General features: G+C 38.0%; 1 protein-coding gene across 1 annotated transcript in view; it reads left to right on the top strand.

Moving 5' to 3' along the window:
• Positions 1-16,624, top strand: part of LOC136246949 (methylmalonate-semialdehyde/malonate-semialdehyde dehydrogenase [acylating], mitochondrial-like) — a 19,825-nt gene extending 3,201 nt beyond the window's left edge. Inside the window, exons 6-17 of the mRNA XM_066038552.1 lie at positions 14-137; positions 4,090-4,120; positions 4,967-5,179; positions 5,926-5,982; positions 6,079-6,138; positions 6,493-6,622; positions 11,154-11,251; positions 12,351-12,434; positions 12,762-12,836; positions 15,233-15,337; positions 15,968-16,066; positions 16,392-16,624. Of these exons, the coding sequence (XP_065894624.1) occupies positions 14-137; positions 4,090-4,120; positions 4,967-5,179; positions 5,926-5,982; positions 6,079-6,138; positions 6,493-6,622; positions 11,154-11,251; positions 12,351-12,434; positions 12,762-12,836; positions 15,233-15,337; positions 15,968-16,066; positions 16,392-16,493 (1,178 nt within the window). The 3' untranslated portion in view covers positions 16,494-16,624. The remainder of the gene's footprint in view (positions 1-13; positions 138-4,089; positions 4,121-4,966; positions 5,180-5,925; positions 5,983-6,078; positions 6,139-6,492; positions 6,623-11,153; positions 11,252-12,350; positions 12,435-12,761; positions 12,837-15,232; positions 15,338-15,967; positions 16,067-16,391) is intronic.

Here is a 16,624-nt window from a genome sequence, read left to right as displayed (position 1 = left end):
CTTGTACACACAGAGGTAGTGGAGCATGCCTGCTCTATTACAACACTTCAGTTGGGAGAAACGTTGGGAGGAGTCAGTCAGGACATGGACACATACACCTACCGTGTTCCATTGGGAGTGTGTTCTGGTATTACCCCGTAAGTGTGTGTGTGGTGTGGTGCGTGTGTAGTGTGGGTGTGTGTGTAGTGTGGGTGTGTGTGTGTGCATGTGTGTAAGTAGTGTTGTATTATGAATCCCTACACTCTCACACACATATATATGTTTGTAACAGGTTGTTGCATGTGGGGTGCAGTGGAAACCATCTAAGGAAATGTTTGAGTTGGGGACTTCATAAAGGACATCTGTCTAGCACCAAATCTACAGTAGTACGTATATGTAACTTCAGGTGTAGGCAACCTCCCTTATTTCACAACTTTTTTTATTTCTATGGTCCCTGGTCAAACTTAACCTTCTTTTTGTAGATATGTGGTAATTGTTTCCAATCCATGATGTAATCCACATGTGAAAGAAGAAAGTTGGTTCTAAAAGTTAACGCTTGAGTCAGGTTCACACATTCAATAATGAAGTAGTTGAAAGCCCTTAAAAAGTCACAGTATATTTAGCTGAGGTCTGCAGGTTGTGCAGAAAGGAAGGCCTAATGGATTTCGCAGACTGGACTCACAGATTGGACCCACTAGTTGGGCTGGAGCAAAACAGCTTCTTAACAATATTCCTACATATACTCAGTGTAGCCATCATTATCTGTAGATTATCTGTAGATACATGTAGGCATAAACTTTTGACTATTCAACATTGAGTGGACAGGGAGCACAAGACTATGTATGTGATTTTAGGTCTGTGAATACTTTTCTGGTCAATCACTGAAGCCTTACTGTACTTCCAGTGCTAAGGACTGGAGCAACCAATGAATCAAATACTATGCTAGAACAATAGCTTCTACAACTACATAATAGTTAGACACCAAGACCAAGGGAACTAAGCAATTTAGTAGAGGTGTACCAATACATATCGTATCGGTGGCCGATATAGACATTTCTACTATATCGGTGGGAGCCGATATTGCTGCTAAAAACCGATACGATACGCCGATATACAACTGAACTATCTTGAGGACACTGTCCAATGATCAAGCCACATTATAAACCCTATACTTAGCTAACAAGGGCAGGAAACAGTAGTTATTTTCCTTGTCTCAAAGCAGCACGCTACACGAAGCCATCTAAGTGCATGGATAATTACTGTTTTGTTGTCACAAAGCTTACCAATCATACAGCAAACACTCATAGCGGTGGGCCTGGGGAAACAGCAAAAAGATGAACCAAGAGCACAGCATAAAACAACCAGTCATCTCTATAAGCCACTAAAATGCGGAGTAATCCGGACTAATCTTGGCAGGGGCATGTATTAAAATATTTGTGGGTGCCTTATAGTCTGAGCTGCCAATAGAGGCCACACCACCATGGGTAACCAAGTATAGCCAATAATCTTAAGACTGTTTCTTCAGTAGTTAAAATAAAGTTGAACATGGCATATGTGATTCCTCAAATATAAATAGCTACACTTAGTTATATCGGTATATCGGATCGGTATCGTATCGGTTTCAAAATGATTAATCCATATCGTATCGGTATCGGATCGGTTTAGTTTTCTTATATCGGTACACCTCTACAATTTAGTAACCCTGATGGTCTGAGGTTGTAGTGTCCCAAGTGTAGCGAGGGCACTACCAAGGACCTGAGGGGTTACTAAATTGCATAATTCCCGTTGGTCGCGGTGTCTAACTTATTTAGGCTATGGTTTAAAGTACATACCTTTATAGCCAGAGCATGAGTGTGGGGTGAAGGAGCAATGCAGAACAGCGGAACAGTTTCTCCCTGAGATCCTTACAGTGCCCACAAAAATAATTATTCAACCGGTAACCAGAGTAACGGCTACAGCTACAGTAGATACACCGTTTAGTCTACTATTTGTCCAGAATTATTTGCAGAACACGGAGAAGGAGAGTATTACAGTATTATCAAGTACTGCAGTGTGCCTTTCGTGTTATATTTTTGCTTGAGGGCAGGTGACTAAGTGAACATGTGTAGGAATGAGCCATACCATAGTCTAATAGTACATACGTACGTATGAAAATACATTTTGTAGTTACTAAATTAAAGTGCATACTCGACCTTTGTAATCTACACTGTATGTTATAGTTAAAGCACCACTGCATGTATGTATGAAAAATACAGCATGTGTTGAGAGGCTAATACAGCACGAGGCAAAGCCGAGTGCTGTAATTGCCTCAAGACATCCCCCAGTGCTGTATTTTTCGTACACACAAGCATAGGTGGTACTTTAACTGTTATATTGTATACTTCCTGGTCATCTGTCGCGTAGCGATTTTCTCTAGTACTCAAACCCCTGTGATTTTAGTGATCAGGATATCAGTAAGCGTTTATATAACCTATATTTCTAGTCATAGAACGAACTAATAGGATTAGTTTGGCTAGTTTTAACGATTTACAATGTCACGCACGTGAACAATCGTGGAGCCATGTTTAAATAGCTTCATGATCAGATGATCAGTAAGTGTTTATACAATCTGTTTTTAGTCGTAGAATGAACTGGTAGGATTTTAGTTTGGCTGGTTTTAGCGATTTACAGTGTGTTGTGTTCGTAACATTCCTTAAATACATTCTCCATATAACTGTACTGTATTTGCCCAAGTGTGCTGTATTTGCCAATTAGCTGCATAACTGTATACCATAAATGACGAAAGTTTGCTCTACATCAAAAGAACTCAGAACAAGTAGAATGGTGCAGCCCTTTTCTATAAGGAATGTGTGTAATTAGCGAATAACCATTTGTTCTGTTGATTTGTCAATCTGCCAAACTTACAATAATCTTGCCAGTTTACTGCTCTACTTTATTTGACACCTTGCAATTAGCTATTTTATATTTTTGGCTGTACAATATCCCCAGTAAAATTTGTTAAACTGTTTACATGCTGATAGGGCTGCACCGATTCTAGTATCAGTATCGGTATCGGGCCAATACTGCTGTTTTCATAAAGTATCGGAATTGGTCATTATTATATTGTTGCAGATACCGATTCTTATCATGTGCGAGAATAAAATAACGTCCGTTTGTACTTGCTTATTTTACTAGCACAGTGGACGCCTAAAAGCATCAATTATAACGTTAATAGCTAACTACCAGCAAAATTACTGATCTATGCTGAAACCTACGTGTGAAAATGCTTTACTGAGAAAAAGATTGATATACTCTAATAGAACAGTCAATAACTCTAATACAGCAATCAGGTAGAATTGACTGTTTCAGTATTAGAATACTTTGTGTTTTTGTAAGCACCATTATTATCTACACTTCTCCAAAAGAATACTGGAATATCCACTGGTTTGCATTTCAGTGACTTCCTTCTTGATTGGCTACTTCATTCTAAACATGAACCATACTGAAAACGTGTACAAGATACCATGAAATACACTATATAATAAATGTGTGCACTATGAAGTAGCTACTTTAAGGTACTTGGTATCAGTACTTGTACTTGCAGATACTTCCCAGCTGAGTACTTGGTGTTTGGAGTATTGGTAAAAAGTGGAATCGGTGCAGCCCTACATGCTAATGATTCACTAAACTTATGTATTTCTTTTATTATGACCTGATGAACCCTGTCAGTCTGAGTGTAACATAATATCAAATAACTCATAGGTAGGTATGTAGCCCCCACTGATTCAATTAGTATTGTGTATATAGACAGTTATAATTGGTTTTATGCATGGCCTAATGTATTTTACAGACTGGTGAATCACCAACTAGGCTGTAAACAGCTTCATAGCAACAATCCACACATTATTTCTAGCTCTTGTAACGCTAGAGACACCATTATCAAGCTACCTGCTGTTCCTTATATATATTGTACTTTGTGTGGGAGGATTAAAGCGATGCTGCGTACTGTATTTTCCATATAGTACTTATTAGCTGCATAACTGTACTGTATGAGTCTGTACGTCTGTACAATACACTGTCAAACTGATCAAGACAGATCAGTATGTATTGCTTATGTCTTCTTTGCTGCAGATTTAACTTTCCAGCAATGATCCCATTATGGGTAAGTGTTGTGTGAATATCTGAACCCTATTTGCTCCAAGATCATAGCAACGTATGATGTATTTAACACGTGTATAGTGTATATGGACGCTTACTCTGTTAATGTGATATATGTATGTGCACGCACATTAATGTAAGGTCTGTTATTGACATACTGATTGTTTGGTTACAGTTCACTTGTGTGCATAGAATACGTTTGGGAACAATTCAGGGCTGCTTCAGTATAAAATACTGTTTTTCAGTGGTGCCCTGAATTTAAAGCCACATTAGCCCAGTATACTTCATGCATAATTGGACACTAACTTTTGAAGAATTCTTAGTGTTCTACATAATAGATAATATTATTAACTACATCATTCTACTCATGATTTAATCAGAATTACAAAGATTGAACTTACAACAAAGGTGTATAGGGGACTAATATGCGCTGTGGAAATAAATAACCATACAGATTCTTTTATGCACAACTTGTTACCAGTTGGTCCTATTAAATTTGCTAACAGATGTTAGCTGGTTTTGCTGTTCAATGGCATACGTGTATATATATTTGTATAGGTTACATGATTCAAACAATGATTAAATGCGTATGGTGAATGGGATGAGGAATGTGGCATTGCAAATAACTTGTCATTTTTCTTCAAATGTTACTTAGCAACAATTAAGCCTATGTCATTATTTATGGTGGCTATCTAAGTAGTGCAATGAATAGTCTTTGTGTTGATATACATGTAGAGTTTAGGCTAATGGAGTTCTTACCCTGCCAGGTACACCAGATTAGTGTAATGATACATTTCACAGAAGTTTTGTGTGGGTAGAATAGACTAGTATGTGTTTTCCTTTGCCTTAGATGTTCCCGATGGCTCTTGTGTGTGGCAACACATATGTCCTCAAACCATCTGAGAGAGATCCAGGTGCTGCCATGATGTTAGTGAAGTTAGCACAAGAGGCTGGTGTACCTGATGGAGTAGTGAATGTTATTCATGGTCAGAAGGAGTCCGTGGACTTCATCTGTGATCATCCCACGATTAGAGCCATATCATTTGTTGGATCAGATCATGTGGTAAGTTGAGCTACACAGACACACCATACAGTAGGACCAGACTTAATGTACGTAGATGTAATAATATTTGTCATGAATGTTATATCAAACGTTTGATATGGAAACATGTACGGTGAACGAAAAGCAAATATTGCACACACAAAAACCTAATACTCCAGGCCTAATGTACATATGTATGTATTGCTTTGTGCCAGTTTGTGGCCTGTGAGCTGCAGGCCTGTATAAATCTAAGATGGGTGTAGGCCTGTATGGATCACCTAAATATGCCACAAAACTGTTATAAACACTAAAGTATGTTACAAGTCTGTGAAACAATTGCACAGTCTTGTTACATTTTATGGCTCTCATAAATCTAAATGCCACAGGCCTGTATCTGAGACTTCTAGTACCTGAGGTGTTTTAGTGCTGGCTCACTGGGTAGGCATGATCGCATTAGCAGTAGCTGAAGGCTTTTGCTTTAGGCTTGTGCGTGTGTGTGTGACGTTCTTGTAGTTAAGAGACAATAGCCAAGTAAAGACACTCTGACTTTGATGTAATATATTCTTTGTCCATAGTGCTCCAACTACTGTTTGCAGTATGTATAGTGTGTGTACATAGACGTTTTTAACTTCATGTGTAGCAGAAGAGCCCAACAGATGAAGTACTTGATAGAACTATAATAGAGTTTCTCCCCATGTAACATTGTGATCAGAATATTGCATACTGTCTCAATCATGTACATGTACACATCTCTGTATGTTGTTTAGGGTCAACACATTTATGAGAGAGGATGTGCTAATGGAAAAAGAGTACAATCCAACATGGTAAGCGTATGTCTGTTAACATAATTATGTTCATGTAAGTACTGTACATATCTGTACATTTTGATACCCTCGAATCCACCATATCACACATTGTAGGGTGCCAAGAATCATGGAGTAATAATGCCTGATGCTAACAAAGAGCATACCTTGACTCAGGTACGTTGAGTTGTACTTTATACATAGTACAAAATATAAAATGATTCAAGTACAAAATAAACGAAGCCCTTGAACCATAACAAGTTTGAACAAACAATTCTTTTCTTTATAAGTTTTGTAAATAATCCATTTAAAATATAACCATTAGTCTGTTTGGATTGATAAAGGAAAGTACAAATGTGTACATTTTTCTGTGCCCTTTAGTGCTGTAATCCCTTAGCATTTGATGCTGCTTGGGATCACAGCATGTATATGTACATATTCATGTCCATACAACAACATTTTGTGTATGTATTCATACATGCTATGTTCATACATGATGATAGTTGTAATTGTCATACTGTATACGCACAGTTGGTAGGAGCTGCATTTGGCGCTGCTGGTCAACGTTGTATGGCATTGTCCACTGCCATATTTGTTGGTGAGGCAAAGGAGTGGGTCCCTGAACTGGTGGAGAGGGCTAAGAAACTGAAAGTGAATGCTGGTTAGTACAAAATTATGTACACGTGTGTATGACTTCACTGTGTAGTGCGCACACATGCACACACTTTATCTGAAATGTGTGAATGGTATGGACGCACAATACACACTACTTGAATGTGTGTGTGTGATTGTCATGTGGGTTTATACTATTGAATGTTAAGAAGGTTATGCAGCTTATTGCAATTATGGTAACGAAGGTTGGATACCTACTCTCGCATTGCCAGACCTTCTACGTGCCAGGCGCTTATCGATTTTAGACTATAAGCGCTGGCTGTAGATGGTCTGGTGACACCAGAACAGATTATAGTTGTTCCAGTGCAGTATTTGTGTGCCAGCCAATTAAATACATTCTTATGACATATTGATCGTAAAAGTAATGAATTTGTAGCTAAAAGGAAAACTGACATCTATATATGGGGAGAATTATTATATATTGCTGACGATGTAATGACTGCAGCAGCTTGTATCGTTTCTTCAAAGTAGGATTGGGTGGTCACTTTACCCACCCCATTGATGCACCACCAGAACGTTGACTGATGGAGGTGTTTACTAGTGACACAGAAGCTGAAGTAAAAGCACAGATCATTCAATCCTTTGGTTCTATATCTGCTCCTCTGAGAATTGTATGTGCTACTGTAGCTTTTGGTATGGGTGTTGACACTCCTGACATCTGTCGTATAATCCACCAAATGGCATACAGAAATGGAAACCTTACAGCTACAGTTTTGCTCAAAGTAAGCAAGTACAATCATTACTATTATAAAGACATTCTTGGATACATTAAGAATACAACAGAATGCCGCCGAGATATTCTTTTTCAGGATACAGACAATTATGTTTACATTGGCATGGGCAAGAAATGCCTGTGTTGTGACATTTGTAAATCACAGTGTAATTGTGGATTTTGTGAAACTTTTACATAGTTATTAGTGCTTTAATTTGTTCTATATCAATTCAATTATGGTATATATTCATATCTGCTATTTATCAAAGTAGCACTTAGCATGCTCATGTATCCATTCAATGATGTCATTGTGTGGCTTGACGTGGAGAGGATCACGGGGGGTTACGAAAAGATTGGTGCTTTCTGTTGGGCTTTCGTGTAAATATGGATTGTTTCTCTAAGATTTCCAGAATCATCTTATGGCTTGCTTCTGGGTGTGCAGAGGAATTTGTTTGTACCGCATTGTCACAGTCAAACCAGGTTGGATGATTTCCAAGTGCCTGCACTACTTGGCAAATAGCACTTTCTGTTTCTTTGCCCTTAAATGTGTGATGCTGTTCTTACACAAACGATTTAGATGTTCGCAATGAAAATCATTGGATATGTTCCTGCCTGCTTGTCCATGAGTATTTATGAACCTGCCCCAAATCAATTCTTCAGCTAGACGTGGACTTAACAAAAAATCATGTTGCAGTAATAGGTTCAGGTTTTCAATACTGTAATTGCTTCTTCCATTGCTTAAAAGCATTGGCACTATGTACCTGTTACATCTTAAACTCTTTATCCGCTTGATGGCATCCCTGAATCCCTGAATTCCATGAAAAACAACCAAGTGTCAACAAATTTGTGGTATATATCATCAGATTTAGAAGAATCACGCAACTCAGTCCTAGAAGGTTCAGAAGACGTAGTGTCACCTGGTGATGTGGTCTTATAATCCAGATGCATGAAAGACTCTACCAAGCTACTAGAAATATGATTGATAACAGCCTTTCAATTTTCTGCTGTCTCAGTCCAAGTTACATCTCCTTGAGGAATAATTTCTTTTGACGGCGTATCATATACAGATGTCATTTTCAACATTTTCATTGCTGCAGCCACAATGTGGGCTTCGATAGTAACAAGGAAAATTTTTCACATGAATCGAAACTGTTGATTGGTTTTCTTTTCACGTTCGTCCTCCCTGTAAGATTTCTCAATTGGTACAAAGTACCATATTGAGATGCTGACTTCAATGAATAATAGTACTTCCATATTACCTAAAAATACCAACTTCATTGGTGTACAAGATGCACTATACAAAACTTAAGTTTGCTTTTGTGTGCCAATCCTCAATCACTGGGACAATTTCCACCAATGATTTCTCTGGAGTTTGTGCATTCAGTTTTCCCTGAATGGCACATCTGGCTCTTGCTGCAGTTAACTGGTCCCCTCCATCTCATGTTCGTCTTTTATAATTTCTCAACCACTCCAGTGCTACGTAACTGCTCTTTCAACACAATTAAATAGGTAGACTGTGGAACATACTTTTGCAGTTGGGTTAGAATCTCAATCATACCATCAATAGTGTTTTCATTACACCAAGGGGAACCTACAGGGGAATCATTATACAATCTATGTACTTTAAATTGATGCACTTGCCACTTCTAATTTACAGTGTAATGCTTGTGTTGGATATGCCACTCAATGATATCATCAAAACCCAACTGGGAAGAAGTCTAAATGTTTAAACAAAACCCTGGATATTAAAATTACAATGTTTTCCCTGATCTTGGTGTCGTCACCTAGTGGCAAACTGAGTTGGCCACATGATGAATAGATGTAACTTTGGATATGTGGACACTGACATCTGACAAATGTGACACATCAATTTGGTTTTCCATGGAAATAGTGAAGGCTCTGGTTCCTCCTATCAGACCGCAAGTGACGCCTACGAACAGTTTTGTCGATGTTGTTTCCACACAGACGAAAGCCTTTGTGTCTTACTTGCAGAGGGACTCCAGGTAACACCTTTACTATATGTGGTGGCTCCAAAACTTCTGGGTGATGAACAATTAGGACTCCGTTTGAGACCTCCTGGTTTGACCTTGCAACATCATCATCATCATCATGAACTGCACTTGATAAACAATACTCCTCATCATCAGCCTCATCAAAGTTGTCAAACCAGCGGTTGAAAAGTCACTAGTCATCTTCGCTGGGCGATTCAGTGCTATGCTCAGAATCATGCTCAGAATTGGACAGTTCATAATTTTCCCCTTCTCTTCATATGTTGGAACCAGAAGGTTTTCTAGGTCTACCATAAATGAATCTCTCCATCCCTTTACTGCCTTGTCATGGTGTTGTCCTAGTTGCTTTACTAGTCTCAAGGTAGTCCTGTGGGACACTGAAAGGCATAGCTTCTGCAACCTCTTGTAAACCTATATAAGAAAAAGTATATACGTACATGAGTGTTATGCACATTGTTTTCCGTACTTGCATGCCACAGTGCCCTGCGTACAGAATAGAGATTATCAGCTTTTGAGCTACACTCATTTCATCATATCTGAACTTCAGCAATATAGCAGCACACATTCCTTTTACTCCATCTCTGTTATGTCTCTCACTGTGTCGCATAATTCAAAATCGTCATTAAAGTTGGTGCACGTGTGTTAAGCTCATTCAGCAAATCAGTCCAGCGAAAATTTAACGGAGAGTTATTCTGTAGAACTGACTTGACAGAATGAGAGCACATCTTTTTGATTTTATCACACACTGTCATTGCCACCTTGTTTACAGAGTAATCCTTGATTTTTCCGTCTTCAAAACAGTGGTCAGCAACTCCTATGATATAACTTACTTAGGATTATAATAGAAACAAATACCCTTCTTATAGCCTCTAGCAGCTGATACGCTGATGTTTCTCCTGTTTGGTGTGTTGAGGTTGTAATTCTTAACGAAAGTTTTGTATCCAACTGTAAGCTAAAGATTTATTAAAAATTACCAGTTTTCCAATAATACAATAACTCACATTTGAAAAAGTATAGATGAATCTTCTTCACTATCAATAACAATGGGTTGCTGTAATGCTTGAAGTTTTCTTGTTCGTGGTTGTGCACTCACTGCAGTTCTTTTTCTAGTAGTAGTTGTCTCAACATGACCTTGACTATCACTTGTGCTTTGCTGTTCCTCCTCATCTTCCTCATTCTGTTCAGTCCAACTTAGTTTCAACATAGCATTTCTCAGCTTTTTCTTGAGCTCATCATACTTCAAAGCATACCTGTTGTAATCATTGAAGCAATTACGGCACATTTTCATGTTATCGTGTATAAGAACAGCAGCATTGGTCCAAATCAATCCACAAACCACAGACTTGAACACGTGCATCAGTGGAATGACCCTTAGATGACTCTCATAAATTCCTTCATATCTTAGGGTTCGAGGACAAGTCCAATCCATAAGCAACACAAATCATTGAATGAATCATCTTTTGAGTAGCTGGCGTGAGCTCCTTTAAGATCCACCATTTTGTCTGTGAGGGTCATGCATGAATTATCCAATTAACAGAACGACTAATCTGTTCTGGTGTCACCAGACCATCTACAGCCAGCGCTTATAATCTAAAAATCGATAAGCGTCTGGCGTATAGAAGGTCTGGCAACACAAGTCTAGGTGCAACCATGCGTTACACACATGGTGCCTTCGTTATCTATACTGGGGGGAGGGGGATATATAAGTACTGTATTACTACAACAATATTGATGTAAAGTTACGTACATTAATTGTTAGTGCACAAATGTGCATATCACTTTGAAATTTTGGTTTACAGGTGACCAGCCAGGAGCTGATTTGGGTCCACTGATCTCCCCTGATGCTAAGAAGAGGGTATGTGAGCTAGTCCAGTCTGGAGTGGATGAAGGAGCTAATGTGAGTGCTGCTGTTTTGTATGGGTGGCAACTTTCAAATTACGTAGCAAACTTTCTGTAGCTACCATAGCCGGGTACAGTGACTAAACTGTGCAAATTCTTTCAGTTATTATTGATATCAAAATGCTAGAAAGTGATACTTTGTAGGCTATACGCAAGTCTAGATTTTGCATTTTTTCAGATAAGAAAAACTAGAATTGTGAGCAGCTTTACAGTTCCTAATTAACTGAATCACGACAGTTCGCATGAAGGTTTCCACTTGCATGTCACGATTTACGTACAACACTTAAAGAAGTATTCATGAACATATTGCACTTTGTATGCATGTGCGTGTGTGAAGTGATACTCCTGGTATCATTTCTCTTTTTGTGCTTGTAATTACGAATAATGGTATGAACGAAGTCACTATGTTTTATTAGGGTGACTGTATTATTAGAGTATTATGATCTCAGGTTTTTACACTAGTAAAGACGTTTCTACTGCATGTAACAGAGCTAGCTATATGGACTTGGAATATGATGTATAATAGTGTATGTGTGTGCATGCGTGTAAGATTAAGAGACATGTCAATAAGAGAGTTGAAGAAGAACCACATGGCCAGAGAATCCGGTCCTTAAGCTGTGACAAGGTGCCCCCATCTTATTACATATAGCTAATATACCTACAGACATATTTTCTGTCAAGAGATTTTCCTTGTAGTGTAAGGAATGTCAAATAATTATCATGCTTATCTACCTACATGCTCCCTTATTCAATGATTATCTGCTGTGTGGGGCTGTCCATATACCAAGTTAATATCACACCAACCATTCCTAGGATATACTTGACTAAAGTTTAGATTTGGTTTGCTTTTCTTCTTTCACATATGTACATGTAGTGCTATGCAAATTATCTGATTGTGATGAAATTTGGCACTGTTAAAAGGAGCCAAATGTAAAACTAATTATATTTGAATAAACTAGTTATATCTGGTGTGGTGTGCTGTGGTGTGCTGGCTTGCTTGACCACATGATACACTAGTGAGATTGATGTACATGTGTATTCATTGATGTACACATACAGTATTCTACTAGTTTTGTGATGCTGTGTTTCCTTCATAGTTGTTGCTGGATGGTAGAGACATCACAGTGCCGGGATATGAGAAGGGAAACTTTGTTGGTCCCACTATTCTACATGATGTAAAGGTGAGGAGATGTGTACAGTTTTATTAGTAGTGCTCAGTTTTGATCGTAGTAAGGTGTGTGGTTGAGAGTATGGCTTCTGGTCACCACTAAACCATCAACAAATTGAGTTATTTAAACTCCAGACCTTGTCTTTGTTTAAAAAGTAGTAGACGGTTTTGTTGAACCGTTATGCTTACATTTATGATTTTCTACACAGTTAGAAATGTATTGTATACAGTAGATCTTGAGTTATCTGAACACAAGATGAACACTATGCTCAAATATGTAACTGTGGTTATCTGTCTGTATTATTATGTTGTGTTACTGCTCAATGGTATCCTCCTATAGCCATCAATGAAGTGTTATACTGAAGAGATCTTTGGGCCAGTATTGGTCAGTCTTAGTGTGGACACTTTAGAAGATGTGAGTCACTTGTGTGTGATATATACCAATGTATTGTAGTGGTTAAATATGATACATGCTTATGTTGAGAATTTTTAACCCTCTAACTGTTACAGTTGCCATATAGTGGATTATTGTAATCACTTGTGTGCTGACTGCAGTTTCCACTCTTTGTGCGATTAGTATACACTTGCATAAGCCATATAGCCCTTACTTCCATAGGGTTCCGGGATAAATAGATCCTTTTCTGATAATTGTGCAATCACGAAAAGCATTTCATACTGAAGGAAATACATTAGTTTTTTGATATCAATCATTAAAAAGAAATTGAAGAAGGCAAGAAAACAATCGAGATACCGGGGATAGTTACATACGCTACTTTCTCAAGACACAGCATATTACCCATGTGATTCTTCATGTATGTTAATTGGTAGCGATTATGGAAGCTGGAATTGGTCTTAAACTCTTCATATGCCTTAGAATATACTCTCAGTTAGTTTGGTAGAGAATAGAGATGTAGATTCATGTTTACAGTGCGCGATTTTGTTTCTTTACAATCTTGTGGTTAACACTGTGTAAACAAAAATGCCTTGATTAAGTTCCTTAGTCCATAGGGAGCATTGTGATACAGTATATAGTTAACAAGTGGAGAACCTTTTGAGTATGAGTAGTTTAGAAGAAACTTTGGATTAAAAACCATCAAGAACCATCAATAAAACCAACTAGTGTGTGATCGAGATACTCTCTCTAATAGTGCAGTCACCCTATTAGAGTATTCGGTTACGTTTGAAGTCATCCTGTGAGGAGTTCAGCTACAACCAGGTAGAGAGTTCAGCTCCGTTACAAGTCACCTAGTAGAAAACTTAGCTACAAAGAAGTCACCCTGTAGAGAGTTCAGCCATATAATAAGTCTCCCTGTCAAAACTTCAGTTACAATACAACAACTCACACTGTAGAGTGTTCAACTATATAACAAGTCACCATGTAGAGAGTTCAGTTACGAAAAAGTCACACGGTAGAATGCTCAGTTACATTACAAGTAACCCTGTAAAGAGTTCAGCTACACTACAAATCTATGTAATACTAACACAAACCTTCTCTCTTCCTCATTTCTGTAGTAAGAAAGGAAAGAAAATGGGGGAAAAAGCAAATGGAAAGCCCCAAAGCTGGCATAACAAAAAGAAGTGATATCTATACCACAACAGCCAAAATGATACAAACAGAAAAAGGATATGGCCCCCCAAAATGATACAAACAGAAAAAGGATCTGGCCCCCCAAAATGATACAAACAAAAATTAACACAACATTTTTTCCAAAGAACGGCGTACAGGGGGTAATAATCAGCTATTTTAACCCTTCAACTGTCAGGTTTTCTGGCAGAGTATACTCTTCAGCGCTTTGTGAGGTAGGCATGACAACAAACTGTTTGTATTCATGAATCAACATGTAGAGCGTGCACCCGTTATACATGGTTGATATTTTTGTTATAACTCCTTTGTCGTTATCCCGATTTCTTTTTCAGACCACAAAAAGTTTGCGCTATGATGGCCACTCCTGTCCCAGAAGCTTGACTTTTGTTTTTCAAAAATTTTACATAACTCCCTTGTGTTCTTTATCTGATCTGTGCAATAAATTGGACTGTATATGTTCTGTATTATACATACTTGTACTGTCATCCAAATTTGAAGTAAATCAACTACAACACTTGCAAGTTATATAAAGCGTGCCAAGAGGAAAGATGAAAAATATAAGAAAACAAGACAAACTTTGAAGATGCATATCTCAGCTTGAATTTAAAATAGGAGGTACCCCACCCCAAAGGGGTTTCCACGGCAAAATTGGTTCATTTCCGTTCATGTACTATCAAATTACAAATCAGCGAAAACAGCATTTTATTGGTTCCTTTAAAATACACACTCACTATATATCTGTCACACACCCACTGACACTGGTGGTCACACAACAATACTATCGTGTGTCCTGATTCTGTTTGAGAGTACATGTGATATTCAAGACTCCCCTATATTTCACATCTTTGCCCTGGAGCAAGTATTTATACTTCAGTACACTAAAGTACACATTAATGAGTATCTGTACCTTACTTGAGTACTTTCAAAACAAGTACATGAACACTTGTATTTGAATATTGCTTTTGAGTGTTTGTACTTTTAAATTAAGTTACTTCCAGAGTTTAAGAGTTATAGATGTTACCGTGGAACCTCTCTTAACAAACTCTCTGAATTAAGGACGCAATAGAAAAAAAAACCATAATAAGGACAAAAATTTTGGTCTTTTACCTCTGAAAGAGGGAAACCTCTATATTACAGCAAAGTGACCAAACATTCTGGCTCCCAAAATGTCGGTAATAGAAAGGTTCCACTGTATTTTGGAAGTTATCACCATTGTACATGTACAGGCAGTGAAGGTGATCAATGATAACCCTTATGGTAATGGTACTGCCATCTTTACTAATTCTGGAGCTACTGCTAGAGCTTACCAGGACAAAGTGGATGTTGGACAAGTGAGTTAAGTGTTGTTGGGTTGTGTATGTAGTCATGCATCTGTGTATGTAGTGAAGTAAGTGGACTTACTACTTTGTATACATGCGCATGAGTACTTGTATATACTTGTATGCATATCACCACATGTCTTAGGTATGTACACTATACACTGTGTTCAAACATACACATATTGTATGGCTACATATACTTCCCAGGTATTGAGAAAACAAACACTTTAGTTGTTTTAAAAGTTGTGTGGTTGTTCGGCATGAACTACCTACATAATCCCTCTCCATACCACAACTCGAGGCCATCATATCTGCTACATGAGACCCTTATCAAGAATAGACTGTCATCTGCACTCCTTCTTCCACATCAGCAATAAAATTATGGAAAAACTTACCATCTGATGCAGCAGGAACAGCACTAGAGAGATTGATAAACTTCATATAATTCATTTAACTAGTTTGTAGCTAATCATCCAATCTATTGTGCAAAATTGTAATTTTCCTGTGCCTTATATTCCCTGGTGGAGGCTCTGCACAGTAATAAATACAATACAATGCAGTACAGTACAGTACAAAGTACATACATCCATATGTAATCACATACGTACGTGCACACTTGTATGTACATGTTTCTCCCCATAGATTGGTATCAATGTTCCCATACCAGTACCACTGCCCATGTTCTCCTTCACTGGATCACGTGCTTCTTTTAGAGGTGATGTCAACTTCTATGGGAAAGCAGTAAGTGTTGTTGTCTACTGTATGTGTCTGTTTACAATGTTGTGTGTCCACCTGTGTGTCACTATGCAGCCCAAGATTTTGCTTGCAATAACTCTTAGCTATACATAAAGAGTTTATAGGTATCCCAGTACTAATATCTAAGTTATTGATATGAGTCTGAGACAAAGCCTAGGACAAGTAAGATTCTACGACTACTGTGACATTACTATAACTGGCTTCTATTTGCTGATTGTCTTTAACACTTTTAGTAACTACGTAGCTATGAGCCACTGGATACTTCACACATACGTACATCACTACACATTTATCTCATCATAATTTATAGGGTATACAATTCTACACTCAACTGAAGACCATTACTAGCTTATGGAGGAAAGAGGATGCTGGACAGATCCCTTCAGCCACTGTGATGCCAACAATGAAGTGATCCACCACACTAAAGTGTTACTGGAAAAATGACACAAATATTTACTTAGCTGCTGTATATTTTTTCTGTAATACGAAAATTTGTGTATTGTGTATATTTGTCACCTTAAAGTTATAAACCAATGGAGTTTG

This window comes from Dysidea avara, chromosome 2 (assembly GCF_963678975.1).
Source record: "Dysidea avara chromosome 2, odDysAvar1.4, whole genome shotgun sequence".
In the NCBI taxonomy this organism is placed as follows: domain Eukaryota; kingdom Metazoa; phylum Porifera; class Demospongiae; order Dictyoceratida; family Dysideidae; genus Dysidea; species Dysidea avara.
This window is presented reverse-complemented; position numbering and strand designations above follow the sequence as displayed.